General features: G+C 42.9%; 1 protein-coding gene across 1 annotated transcript in view; it reads left to right on the top strand.

The window, feature by feature from the left end:
• The window catches only part of LOC144934673 (complement C3), a 238,628-nt gene that overhangs the window by 147,005 nt on the left and 76,515 nt on the right, over window positions 1–15,108 (top strand). Inside the window, exons 24-25 of the mRNA XM_078860724.1 lie at window positions 4,774–4,860; window positions 7,223–7,426. Coding sequence (XP_078716850.1) covers window positions 4,774–4,860; window positions 7,223–7,426 — 291 coding nt within the window. The remainder of the gene's footprint in view (window positions 1–4,773; window positions 4,861–7,222; window positions 7,427–15,108) is intronic.

The raw sequence follows: 15,108 nt of genomic DNA, 5'->3' as shown, positions 1-15,108 counted from the left end.
CATGGGCTGATATAATAGGGCTTCGACATGCACCATCTCTTCATCACCTGCACCTGGAACCCACGCTCCTGAGGACGCTGTCTGGCCTCGGGCTTCTTTGAGGTCAACGTCAGAGACTGCATCGGCACCGTGGCTGCAGAGGGGGTAGGGGCCGCCGTTCACAGGTCAACCTTCAACCAGCCATCTCCTCTAATCCCTCCACGCCTCGCCTCTACGGATCTTCACATCCACCTTCACACATCCGCCTACTCAACTCACGCTTCATTACCAACAAATCAGCCCTGATTCACGATACCTTATCGAACCACCACATTGACCTTTTGCTCATTACTGAGACCTGGTGCAGACAAGACTCCCCGCCAGCCTTCTCTCAGAAAGTTGTGCCCCCGGGATACAAGGTTCTTCATAAACTTCGTGCAACTAACCAGCGGGGTGGTGGCTTAGTGGTCGTTTACAATGCACACTTGAAAATTAAAGAGCTCTATCTACCGATGGCTCCCGCCACCTTCACGGTCCAGTCCGTATCCCTCACTACTAACAACGAGTGCTTTTCCATAATTTTCATCTATCGCCCTTTTGATGGCAGCATCAATACCTTCTTAAACGAGCTTTCGGAATTCCTTTACCTCATTCCTAACCCATCTCACAGGCTCGTGCTAACCGGTGACTTTAATTGCCCCGGCAATACCCCAGCCTCCATCAATAGTCACCTTGAGTCAACCATGGCCTGCCATAACCTGGTCATCACAAACTCAGGCCCCACCAGAGCTTCCTCAAACAATGTTGAGAGCATGCTCTACCTGGTTCTGGAACCTGACCAGCATCGACGCATCATTGCACTGGGAGTTTTCCAAACTGGTTACTTCGACCACCGCCTCATACTTTTTTCCCTCCAAATTCCCAAGCCAATCACCATAAAATTCACCCGCAAACTGCCGTAATTTCAAGGATATCGAGTTTTCTGCTTTACACCACCTCCTCGCAAATTCGCCTTCAATGTTAACCCCATCATCGGATCCAGCCGTCTGCGCTCTCCGAATAGAAGCTGACATGAGGGTGGCGCTGGACATACTGGCTCCATTAAAATCACGAACCGCTAGGCAGTCTTTCCATGACACTCACTGGCTTTCACGAGACGCCATCATTGCTAAGCGAACCAGGAGGCGCCTTGAAAGTATAGCATCCCGCAGTGGTCTCCCTGCTGATCGACTTGCCTGCAGGAAAACTAACAAACTTATCCTTGCCTCACATTCCTCCTACATTGAAGAACACATCAAAACAGCAACCGGAAAACTGCGCCTTCTATGGAAAACCCTCAAAGATCTTCTACATCCTGGTAGCACCATGGTCCCTCACCTTAGCGACCCCCTGGCCTCACTGAAACTTGCCACCTCTTTTAATACTTACTTCACCAAGAAGCTGATCACTATCGCAAACTCCTGCACATCTACCCACACATCATAAGCATTCACCCAGACACCTTTTTAACTATGCTCAAGCCGGTGTCTACAAACGACGTTTGATCTTTAATTCAATCACTTCAATTAAAGTAATCTCCACTCGACGTGCTCCAAGGTTCCTTGTTCAAGCAATGTGCTCCGGAACTCACCATCATGATCAGGAACATCGCAAATGCCTCATTCTCTATGGGGTGTTTTCTGTCTAACTTCAAATCTAGCTTGGTTTATCCCTTGTTAAAGAAACCAAGTCTCGACCTAGATGACCCATCTAGTTATCATCCCATCACTAATCTCTCGAACCTCTCTAAACTCCTTGAACGACTCGCCGTCGCCCAGCTAAAACCACACATCATCTCCTCCGCAAACTACTGCTGCTTCCAGTCAGCTTACCATCAAAACTACTCCACAGAAACAGCACTCACTAGAGTGCTCGATGACATTTGAACGATTATTGATTCTGGCTCCATTGTTGCACTTGTAAGTCTGGACATTTCGTCAGCCTTCGACACCATCAACCACTCGCTCCTTACTTCCCCCCTTGAAATCCAACTTCGGTATATGTGGCTCAGCACTCAAGTGGATAGTTTTGTACCTTTCTGACCGGCAATCTTCAGTCAGGGTGGGCACGTCCACTTTCGCCTGAATCAAAAGCATTATGCAGGGTTCCCCAGGGCTCTGTCCTAGGTCCCCTGCTCTTCACAGCCTACACCTCCCCGATCGGCCGGCTCATCACAAGCTTCGGTGTTAAGCACCACTCATTCGCGGATGACACTATTCTATTCACCGCCATCGATTCTAGCAATGCATCTGGATTCGAGAGGGTCTCGGAATTTACCACCGCCTTGCAACAGTGGTTCACTGCACACAGCCTAACACCTTAAACCGAAAAAGTAATTGGCCATCATGTTAGGTACGAAGCAACGTCTCAACTCATCAGCACTCCCAACACACATACACATCTTTGGTTACAGCATCAGGTTCACCGATCACTTCAGATACCTCAGTCTCATCCTAGATTCAACTTTATCCTTCGACCGTCAAACCAATCAAATCATCAGTTCATGTAACTTTCACCTGAAGGCTCTCAGACACCTACGTCCTCTCATCTCCACTGAAATTGCCAACACATTGGCATGTTGCATAGTTGGGTTTCGCCTTGACTATTGCAACTCCGTCCTAGTTCGGACCTCCACTGGCAACCTACAAAAACTTAAAAGACTACAAAACAACCTAGCACGCGTCGTCATTGGCCACACTCATCCCCGTCTCGACTCACTTGCCTGTCTCCGTGCCCTCAACTGGCTACCCATCACCAGCAGGGTCATATACAAGATCACCTGCCTCTGCCATTATGCCTTTACATCTGCCTGCCCGCCGTACCTTTCTTCATTATTGACGACTTGCAGCTCAGCACACGGCAGATGCCTGCGAAGTGCGACTCACGGCCTCCTCTTGATACCAAGATCCAGGATGGTCATGTCTATGCGCCGCTTCTCGGTGGCAGCCCTAACAGTCTGGAATGCTATCCCTTTGCACATTCGCAGCATCACCTCAATCGCCTCCTTCAAGAGACACTTAAAAACTCACCTCCTTCGGAGTGGGCAAGTAGGAACTTAGTTGGACAGCGCATTCGTGCACGACAGACAAATATGCACGACAGACCAGACAAATAATCCCTGGTAGGCAGTGTGGAACCTGTTGTTCCTACCTATAAAAACTCACCTCTATAACCATGCTTTCGAGCGACTCTGAGCTTGGCTCCATGCCTCTGAGTTGCGGCCGTTACTATTATTATTAGCATCCTTGTGTTCGATCATGGTGTTTATTCTTGACATTCCGTGACTAGCACAGAATTCCAATAACATCTCACCGTTTGTGTTGAGATCACGGGGGGTGGGGGCATTCTTCCCAATCACGCCTCTCCGTGTATCCCCATCGTTTCCCACATAAGCATTGAAGTTGCCCAGTAAGTCTATGGAGTCGGTTGGCGGCACTCTGTCGAGCACTGAACCCACCGTTTCCAAGAAGGCCAAATACTTCTGAGACCCGAAGTCTCATTGAGGTGACTTTCTCATCCACTGTGACAAACTTTAGCTGAACAGCACCCAGCCAGGGGCATGTAAGTATCCCCACACCAGCCCGGGACCTCTCACCAGGGGTTACTCCAAAATAGGAGAGAGACCACCCCCAATCAAAAAGTTTGGTTCCAGTGCCAATGCTGTGTCTGGAGATGAGACTAATTATATCGAGTCGGTATCTTTCCACCTCCTCCACCAGCTCTGGCTCTTTCCCCTCTAGTGATGTTACATTCCACGCCCCAATAGCTAGTGTCCATCGCCAAGGTCCAGTCCGTCTGAGACCATCCCTCTCCCTGCCATACGGGCATCACACCCGCCCCTCACCCTTTGTCCTGCGGATGGGTGGCCCATAGGAGGGCAGAGAAGTAGTTGTACATCCATTTGATTGCACAATCCGAAAAATGTAGGCATTTTAGCCTTTGTAAAATTACACCGAGATCCAGTGTCAAAGACTGTAAAACTAGTCACGGAATAGGATGAGGCAATAATGACAATATAAAAAATTGTTGGGGCTAAAGTCAAGAGTATTGAGTACTGCACGTGTTGTACTATTTTTCTCAAAACCCAGATTGCTTCGGATGGAAGAGGGCATATTCTGGGATGTAATTTACTTAAGATTTTCTCAAATAACTTAATGCAAGAGGGAGAGGATTTAGATAGTGGTAATTGTTAGGGCCGTCTGTAGTGCCACTTTTATGATGAGCAGCACACAAGAGCAGTTTTCCATTGAGGAGGGATGGATGCCTCTAGAATAGAAAGGTGAAATATATGGGTTATTGGTTTGCATTTAGGTTCTTTATGAATTTCCAGAAAAGTTTGGGATCATCTTTTGAATTTAAGAGGGTATCCTAAAAATTACACTATTTGGGCTGGCAAGGTGCAGTGGTTCCTCAGGACTCTGTAGTTTGTCCAGTTTAAGTCAAAATCTGTTTGGTTAGAGAGTTTACAAGTTCGGTTTCTGAAGCGGATGAGCTGGGCAATTAATTGGTTGAACCAAGAGGCTGTATTCCTCCTTAATAAACATGGCTACCAGGGCATATTGGTCAACTATAAAAAGGAAGGTATTTTGGAAGACCACGCCATAGGTACAGATAAGGTATATCAAAAGGTTAGAGGTTCATATTTCGATTCAGTCATTTTCGAGAGAGATTATTGCATGAGTGAAAATATCTGCAACCTCAACCTGTCCGGTGTTTGTGAGGATTGCTTTTCACACTGTGATCTGTAATTTGCAGAAGAGCGAGAGACATTCTTTATAAAAAATGAAATCAGTCCGGACGTCGTGCCCAACTCGGATGTTTTAACATTCATTAGTGTTAAAGGTGAGTAGAAAGGGACACGATACAAATCCAAAAATCATGAGTGTTGCAGTGAAGGATACTACCCACATAGAACATTCTCCCATGCACACTTTCCATAACGCCAAAATTCTCTCTGCTGCAGCTCATGAAATGTTGTTTCTAGGTGTGGTTTGCTAAAATAAATCAACATAATTTAGAACATTTGGTATCTGTGCCATTTTTATGGCGCATGGCTATTATAAAGGTGCAATTTTTCACAAGCACACCTTGCAATACTTTCACAGTAGGTGGCGATGCTGCTGTGTAATCTAAAAAGAGTAATTTTCAACGTCATTTTTATAATTTGGCAAATTTTCACAATGATACTGGCACATAATGGCCTACTTTTTTTGAATGTCAGATAATCTTAACGTTTACTTGGAAGTGGACAAAGGATACAGGTAATACACCTGTAATTTTAACCAGGTCGGTCTGCCATTTTCGAACCACAAATTTCTACAACAAGCGACGAACGCACTGTCACTGAACAATGGCGGAGCCAGGGTTTTCAGGTAGGGGTCAACCCTTCCAGCAATTTAAAATGATAGGCGTTGTTAGTAAGTAACGACTTGTCCTTTGCTTTTTATTCGACGCATGTGCGGCAATGGCGCAGCCATCGATCGAGGGTCGATTTCGAACCGTGTGTGATCGGCATCGCGCTCGCTGAAGGTATGCCTTCAGCGAAGTCGTGTACTGCATATGCAACTGCACACAATTCTATGAGTCACTTATAAATGCTTTGCCGTTACTTAATGCCAATTATGGACTCTTGTCCTATCATCTCATAGAGTCCTTGGCACGTAATAATATGCTACATAGTGGCAGTAGGGGTCGCAAAATACCGATTTATTACTAATAAACCCCAATGATCCGATCGAAATTAGGGATTTAAATCGGATCATTATGGAGGGCACGTACCATTCCCCCTCTGGTTTCGCCAGTGCCACTGAACCATGTCACTGCCCTCATGGGCAGCCCCGAGAGCATTCATTGGAGGCAGTACAAAAAACACATTCCTGCGGAGGGAGCTGGTAGTAACGTTGGGTTGCTCAGTCAATGGCCAGGGTCAACGGCGGCGTGGTGTATTCCGCAAATATGCCCGATTGTACAGGGCGGGCACAATCCGCTGTGAGTTGGTTAAACGTTGAGTTTTATAAGGGCGCCACGGGGTGACCAGCCCCTCCCCACCCAGCCCCACCCCTCCCACCCCCCACCCAGCCCCACCCCACCCTCCCCTGCCCACCCAGCCCCACCCTCCCCACCCAGCCCCTCCCCACCCTCCCCTCCCCACCCAGCCCCTCCCTCCCCACCCAGCCCCTCCCCACCATCCCCTCTCCACCCACCCCCACCCCTCCCATTTTTGAATGCACGATGGACGGACAGAATAATCCCCTGTGGGCTGGTGTAACCAGGAAGTTATTACAAGTATTAATTTGCTATAAACTGAAGATGTTGTCTGAAATGTTGTTTCTCCGAATGTTAATTCCAATGGTGCTACCAGCAGCATTGAGATAAATAATGTTCCTCTTGTAGAGCAGTGCATCAGCCCGTGTTAGAGAAGGCCTGTGGAAAGTGACATTGATAACTTCATCCAAGATCCCTTCAAGTGTCTTGTTATTAGAGCTGTTCCAATTATATTTGTGCATTACCGGTAACCAAATAGAAAAAACCCCGTAAAAGACTGATTACCAGATTGCCACATGTTTAGACATGTTCAGAGCTATAAACACTGCCTGTTTACCTTCTTACCTGAGAAACGAAGGGACCGGTCATAGTGGTTTTGTTAACACACTGGACGCAATTTAGTGTGGAAGAATATATCAGAACAGATGTTGATTGCTCGGTAAGTGGTGGAAGCCACAACAGAGTAAGTTCCAGCTGACTAGCGCTGCAACGCTGAAAGCGCAATTTGTGATGGATTATTTTGCTGTCAGTACTTCCAGTCTCAGTAAATTTATAGAGCAGGTGGCACGACCTAAAACGTAATGTGTGAGAAGCGGTTTGAGATAGCCAGGCATGAGTGTTCAGGTCGTGACACTCGTTAGTACTCGGGGCCCTTCCGGAGAAGCTAATGATGTTTCCAGTAGAGCCAATTCTGTAGCCCCAGCCCTAGAAATTCCGGTCTCAAATGCACATGCTACATATATTTGGTGCACTGGCAGCCAGGAGAGAGATCTTAAGATGATTTCTATCAGCAATTGACTGGGTGTTTACCTAATGACTGTAGCCAGGTTGTTCTGGACTGGCCTACCGAGCAACTTTGCCTGAATTGTAAAATTTATGTTGATGTACACTGGCTGAAGTAACTTGAATAACTGTGGGTTATTTTTTTTCTATTTTTCAGGAGATGAATTGGCAGAGACTATGGTCAACTGCCTCGATGCAAAGTCTATATCAAATCTGATTCAGATTCCAACAGGATGTGGTGAGCAGAACATGATTAAAATGGCTCCAACTACACTGACACTAATTTACTTGGACTCAGTACAGGAGTGGGAGAAAATTGGCCTCAATCGGAGAGAAGAGGCAATAACGTTCCTCAAACAAGGTGAGTGGCCTCCAAGAATGGATGACTTACAGTTCAGCAGCAAGTGTGCAGCCCAGACACCTCGTTTTTGCATTATTTCATCTCATCAAGGGCAGAACAGTGGTGCAGTGGTAATACTCGTGCCTCACAGCAAAAATCCCTGGGTTCAATTCCAAACTCATGGGTCTATCTTAAATTAGCCCTATTGGAGACTATACCATTGTTTCTAGATTTGAAGCTTTCGTGACTGCAAGGATGCATACTCTTAGTTCTTTCGGTAAAGTCACGTAGGTAAAAAATGAAAGTAAAATTAATAAAAATAAAATAATAAAATCACGACGTTTCGGAGGCAACACAAGTCTCCGTCATCAGGTGGGACTGTCACAGCCAGATTTGCTGCATCAAGTGAGGCAGGGATTCAAGATGCAAGCTCTTAAATAGAAGTTAAGGGGGAGGAGAGGGGGGGGGTGAGCTTATCAGAGTGTGGTAGCCAATGAATGGAACGTATCGGGAGGGGGGGGGGCTAAAAGAGAGCACGAGGTGCTCGTAGGCGTCGACGTGGACGTGTTTGTGCGCAAGTCCCTGTTGGTGCACATGATAACGTATTGGAAAGGGGGGGGCTTAAAGAGAGCACGGGGTGCACGTGTACGTGGACATGCCTGTGCACAAGCACCTGTTGGTGCACATGATAGAAAAGAACGAAAATGGCCATGTTTATACCAGTGTTGGCTGACAATAAAGAGAGTACTGTTAAACGCTGGGGATGTTAACACTCGGTAAAGTAAAATAGTGCCTGTCAGATAAAATGGTCCAAAAATGTGTAGTTAAATATTTTTTGCATGGTTAATAACATCTTTCCAATGATTACTAAGTTTTTACCCATCATCACGGTTGAAATTATGTCTCTGTATATCTGAATGGCTTCGTGTACAAACCTTTGATGGTAGCCAGAGGGTTTACAGAGCACCTTGGTCTCGGAAAAAACAATATCATGAGAGCCCACCGCGTTGTAGCAATGATCGGCAACGGCGGAAGACTCAATTTTGCCGTGTTTCAAATCTGACTTGTGCTCGCGGACACGATCAGAGACATGACGTTTCGTTTCCGCAATGTAACAGTCACCACAGCTGCAACTCAGTTTATAGACTCCAGGGTACAGAGTTGTAGCAATGATCGGCAACAGCCTGTGAAGGATGTCATTCCTGACTTACAGTATCCTGGAGTCTACAAACTGAGTTGCAGTTGTGGTGATTGCTACATTGGAGAAACGAAACGTCATGTTTCTGATCGTGTCCGCGAGCACAAGTCAGTCTTCCGCCATTGCCGATCATTGCTACAGCGCGGTGGGCTCTCATGAAATTGTCTTTTCCGAGACCAAGGTGCTCTTTCAAACCTCCTGGCTACCATCAAAGGTTTGTACACGAAGCCATACAAATATACAAACACAGACATAATTTCAACCGTGATGAGGGTTACAAACTGAGTAATCATTGGAAAGATGTGATTAACCATGCAAAAAAGATGTAACTACACTTATTTGGACCATCTTATTTGACAGACAACTATTACAGGTTATTGATAGACAGCCAGTTTGTTGTTTTACCAGTTTTAGTTTTTACTTGCTTTCTTTTTTCACACTTTTGTTATGTATGCTAGGTGTTAGTTACAAACCGCACCTCTCCATAACAAAGGCTCAGTCCTTTGTTATGCAGTCTAATCTTAGTCTTAAGCCTCACCTTACCATATTAATAAAAAGTGTGCGGTTCCTGGCCCTTCCCCCCTCAACCATCATATATACGGGGTGGTATTTCTTGTGATCTCTCATTTACTTGATACAGCTGTCGTGGCTGTGACGGTTCCACCTGAAGACGGAGGCTTGTGTTGCTTCTGAAACGTCGTGATTTTGTTTTATTTTACTTTTATTAATTTAAATTTTTTACCTACGTGACTTCACCGAAAAAACCTAAGAATATGAATCCTTGCAGTCACGAAAGCTTCAAATATAGAATTAATTTCAACCGTGATGATGGGTACAAACTTAGTAATCATTGGAAAGATGTTATTAACCATGCAAAAATATTTAACTACACATTTTGGACCATCTTATCTGACAGGCACTATTTTACTTTACCGAGTGTTAACATCCCCAGCGTTTAACAGTACTCTCTTTATTGCCAGCCAACACTGGTAAAAACATGGGCATTTTCGTTATCTTCTATCATGTGCACCAACAGGTGCTTGTGCACAGGCATGTCCACGTACACGTGCACCCCGTGCTCTCTTTTAGCCCCGCCCCCCTCCCTTCCAATACGTTATCATGTGCACCAACAGGGACTTGCGCACAAACACGTCCACGTCGACGCCTATGAGCACCTCGTGCTCTCTTTTAGTCCCCCCCCCCTCCCGATACGTTCCATTCATTGGCTACCACATTCTGATAAGCCCCCCCTCTCCTCCCCCTTAACTTGTATTTAAGAGCTTGCATCTTGAATCCCTGCCTCACTTGACGCAGCAAATCTGGCTGTGACGGTCCCACCTGATGACGTAGACTTGTGTTGCCTCCGAAACGTCGTGATTTTATTATTTTATTTTTTATTAATTTTAATTTCATTTTTTACCTACGTGACTTTACAGAAATAACTAAGAGTACTATACCATTGTGCTGAAAGAGTATCTTCACAAGTATAAAATACCAGTATGTAATAAGGAAATATATATTCAAATATGGTGAGTTATAAGCGTTATTCTTGTCAATCCATTGCTGAAGGCCTCCTCGTGCCATGTAGGTCATTGAGTTAGTTTGACCATATTTCACTTCACAGAGGGTTGCAATTGGTGCTGTGGTTAGCGCACAACTGGAACCTGGGGCAGATGTTGAAGGAGTCCAGGATCAAAATGTTTGAACAAGGTGGTAGAGAACTGGGTGCAACTCGCTGGGACAGCTGAACTTGAGAATGAAAAGGGACAGCAGTATACCTAGAGAAGAATGCTGTTAATCATTGTGTGCTGTCTGTTGTGCCATACATCTCAGAATGACCGTGGTAATTTTCGACAGATATTAAACAAAAACTAAAATTGCACAAATAAAAATGGAGATACATGCTATCAATGTATTTGAATAAATCAATCTACTGTATATGTGGCTTGAGACACATTTTAAACAATGGAGTTGGAAATTAGAAGGCTCAATAGTAAAAAAAATGCAGGCACAGTATTTTGCCGAACTTGGAACTGAGCCAGATTATGATGTCTTGTGGAGGTCAGCGTATCATGATTTGGTACCGGCTCGGTACAGCAAATAGCTGTGGAAAACCACCCATTACTGTGAAAGCCCGACCCTGCTCTGCTCAGATGTGCAAGTAGAAACGTGTTACTCTGGTCCACGCGGGAAGTGGAAGTAGTTTCCCACCCACTCTACCACTGATTCATATTAATCACCTGAAATTCAAAGCAATATTTTAAATTCTAAAAAGCCAAAAATAAATGTAATTACGTGCAGAACCAAATTTTATGTCTTTTTGTAGTCTGATCATCATGCTGAAACCATCAACTCACTGTACTTGAGACAGCAGTTTATTCAAATTAAGCTCCAGGTGTTAACAATACCGGCTAGAGGAAGATCTAGAAACATCCCATATGGGGGAGAAATGCCAATAATTCAAGCTTTTATTTTTAGCTTTAACTATGGATATGTAAGCTAATTCCAAGCCTGGATAAAAAGGATGAGGGTGGGGTGAAAGGATGCTGATACTTTGGCAGTGAAAAATACAGACGAAGTAATCTAATCCACATGATGACCACAGAAGGATACCCGCTCAGACGTAGCCCGAATCAACAAGATCCACATCCCCAATCGAGAAACCGGGATTGTGTCGAAAAATTAGCTACCAGAAATCAGCAGCTAGGACACAATCAGGAAACCAAGCAGCAAATTCCAAAACAACGAAGAGGTTGAGAATGGTGAATGAGGAGATTACAGTAGCGACATGGAATGTGAAAACACCATGGACAACAAGACAAGTTAGAGCTAAGGAAGGAAATGGAAAAAGATACAGGTACGACATTCTAGGACTGGCAGATATTAGAGGGTCAGGGATGGGGGAGATAATTGGGGATTAAGTGATCTGGTCAAGGTAAGAAAAATTGCACACCGGAGGGGTAAGGTTCTTGTTGAGTGCAAAAACCAAAGCATCATTACTCTGATACATACAGGTTATTTTATGGGTAATTGTTGCGAGATTTAATGGAAAACCACAAAATATGTGTCATCCAAATATATGCACCAACATCAGATAGTACAGACGAGGATATTGAATAGTTTTACGAAACGCTGGAAAGCACGTTAAAGGAACTATCTAGGAAAGATATTAAGATAACTGTGGGAGACTAGAATGCAAAATTTGGGAAGGATAACACTAGATGGGAACACATCGTGCAAATGTATATATATGGAGAAAGAGATGAAAGAAGTGAGAAACTCTAAAATTTGCTTCAAAACATATGATAATATAACTTCAAACAAAAATACTGCAGAAAATGGACATGGAGGGTACCAAATAGAAAACATACAAATATGATTAAGCTGGTAATGATTGGCAGATGCTGGAAAACAGTTCAACTTTGAAAAACATTCCAAGGAGCCAATTTATCATCGGACCGAATCTTGGTACTGTGCAACCGACGACTAAAACTAAAACGTATATTCAGAACGCAATATGGAAAAAGGAACATAGAGGCACTAGATAACGAGGAGATGAGGGAATATGAAGAAGAAATAGTGAGTAGAATCAGGGGGCAAAAATGAAACACCTTAGCATGGACATTAAGGTATTAGCATTAAAATATTTTATGGAAAAGCAACAGAATCAACAATACACTGAGAAGTAAACCCCAAAAGAATGGCTACCTGAGAAAAACTTGGAACTTGCACAGAAAAATAGAAAAATAAGGCTAAAGATAAAGGCATCGGATGAGATGCCGACTAAGTACAAAACGTTATGCAATGAGGTAAGGACATCATAAAGAAAGGATAATCAGGAATTTTTGGAGCGACATTGAATACTATGCCGGAGAATGCAAGACTAGCAAGGTGTAAAAACTAGTCAAGAACCCCAAATATGAAGTGGAACCAAGGCAACCCGTGATTAAAAAGCGAAGACAGCAAGATCTTGATGGACAAAGAAGGGACAAAAAAGAGATGGACTGAGTATAGCAGTGATTTGTATAGGGATATGGTCGACTGGATGAACTAGAAATGATATCCCCACCACTAAGGGATGATGAAAATCATAATATATTGTACGAATTATTCGAAAAGGTAATAAAACATCTGAAGAAAAACAAAAATCCAGTGGTGGATGGTATAAGCGGAGAAATTATAAAAGCTGGAGGGAAGGAACTTACAAAATAAATACATGAATGATGCAAGCAAGTATGGAGAGAAGGGAAAATACCACAGGAGTGGACAAAATCCAAACTTGTGACACTACCCAACAAAGAAGATCTCACCGATTGTAAAAATTACAGAACCATCACACTAATGAACCATATGGGGAAGGTACTATAGATAATACTAGTACATCAATTGAAAGTGCACACTGACTTATTTAGCAGATGAGCAAGTGGGGTTTAGGAAAAATGGGAACACGGTACAGTACATTGTATTGTTAAAGCTTATAGCAGAGAAATCGGAGAGAAAAAATAGACTGGTTTACAACTATAATAGAGTTTTTTGGGTTAGATCGCATAAATATATAAAAGTCTATGAAAAAGTTGTAAACCAGTTTAACACGTAGGCTTTCATGACCAATATCATCCATAATAGAGGTTTTTTGGGTTAGATTGCGTAAATATATAAATGTGTCGTTAAAACCCGCCACCGCCCAGCACAGTCAACTAGTAAGGGTTGTCACGTTAACAAAACATGCCAATTCGTCACTTGTACAGTACACCGGTGTGTTGGAGAGCCAAGTCACAACATTTACAATCTAAGTACGACGTTTTGCCAGTAATTACAACTAGCTTCACCAGGCGACAGTCAGATTTGTGGAGAAGTCTAACTGTTTTATTCCTTATACATGTTAAACTGTTTCGCTCCTTATATATGTTACACCAAAAGAAGTAAAATAATACATGATAACCTTTCCAAATGAGCAGCTGTTTATTTTTTCTCGCAGGAAACCTGTTTTTGCATCTCGCGCAATCACGCCTATTTGCCCGGACATTACAAAGAAAACATTCCAACACCTCTGCTCTTATTAAAGACAATACATAATTTACAAAATTGATGTTTGTCCCCAAGGCATGTATTTCATACATATTCTTGCATTTATTCACGCTTGTTCTTCAATTTCAGTGACTTAGTTAAGTCTGGAATAGATTGGCGCTATCCGTTTTCTTTCTGCTTCCAGCAGCTTGTTTGCTCACGATCATTTACTGGCAGGTGAGGCAAGTACTGGTGGTTCTGTATTATTTCTGTTCAGGAAAGATATCTAAAGTGCTAACTTTACCATCAATGTATTGTTAATGTACATGTTAAGATTATTAGTTAAGGCCAGGGACTACAGGCAAAAATAATTATTTTGTTCAGTTTGTCAATTTTTATATTTTTTATATTTTGCTTTGAAAAATTGTAAACTTTCATAACATGCAGACAATTAATGATTAAAATCATAAAACTAACTATTTATAAAATATAAATCGTTTTTACGATTTATACAATCTTCGCCAACTAAACAAAGCCTTAAATGAGCGTTTTTAAGCATATTTAATTGCAATTTGTTTCCGCATATTAAGAAATATCCTAGTTGATTTGCATATGATTGAAAAGCGTATTCTCTGGAGCAGGTGTCTAGCTTAGTCATATATGGCTATTTACTTTGCTGTCATGGCAATAAGAGGGAAAACACAAGTCTAACTCTCAAATCTCATTGCTACCAGCATCACAATGCCAAAACTGGCATTGCGATCTTCTCAAAGTGACATTTTGTATGCCGAGTTTAACAACTCATGTTTCATAATAGGTAAAGCCACATAATTCTACATACTGCTTCCAACTTGGAATAGCTAGAAATGTCCAGAGGGATTTTTTGATATCGTTTGTAATTTTTATTTTACGTGGTATTATGTTATATCCAAAAAAAATAGGCGAAAATCTTGTTTTCTTACATGTGTCAAGTGTATTTCAACATAATTAACTGAAATAACGATTTACACTATGAGACCTCCTTTACCAGTGGCAAAATATAGTAGTAGGTTTTTACCCTTTAAACTGGTACAAAAACTGACACCTTTATACAAGGCATCATGTTTGCAATAACCACAACACAAGCAGTCAAAATGCAAACAAAAATAAACAACTCTGATAATGATAAGCACTGTCCTTGAAGTTGATTGGTCCACGCCCGAGACAGCTTTTCTTAGAGCCTAGTCTCCCATTGGTGTTGAACCAGATGACGCCAAAAGGCGTACAACTCGAAAACAGCGCACTATCAGAGTATTGAGAGCTCGGGGTAAGCATTTACACTATGAGACCTCCTTTACCAGTGGCAAAATATAGTAGTAGGTTTTTACCCTTTAAACTGGTACAAAAATTGACACCTTTATACAAGGCATCATGTTTGCAATAACCACAACACAAGCAGTAAAAATGCAAACAAAAAGAAACAACTCTGATAATGATAATGATATGCACTGTCCTTAAA

This window comes from Lampetra fluviatilis, chromosome 11, assembly GCF_964198595.1.
Source record: "Lampetra fluviatilis chromosome 11, kcLamFluv1.1, whole genome shotgun sequence".
In the NCBI taxonomy this organism is placed as follows: domain Eukaryota; kingdom Metazoa; phylum Chordata; class Hyperoartia; order Petromyzontiformes; family Petromyzontidae; genus Lampetra; species Lampetra fluviatilis.
Note: the sequence above shows the minus strand (reverse complement) of the source record. Positions and strands in the feature narration are given on the sequence as shown.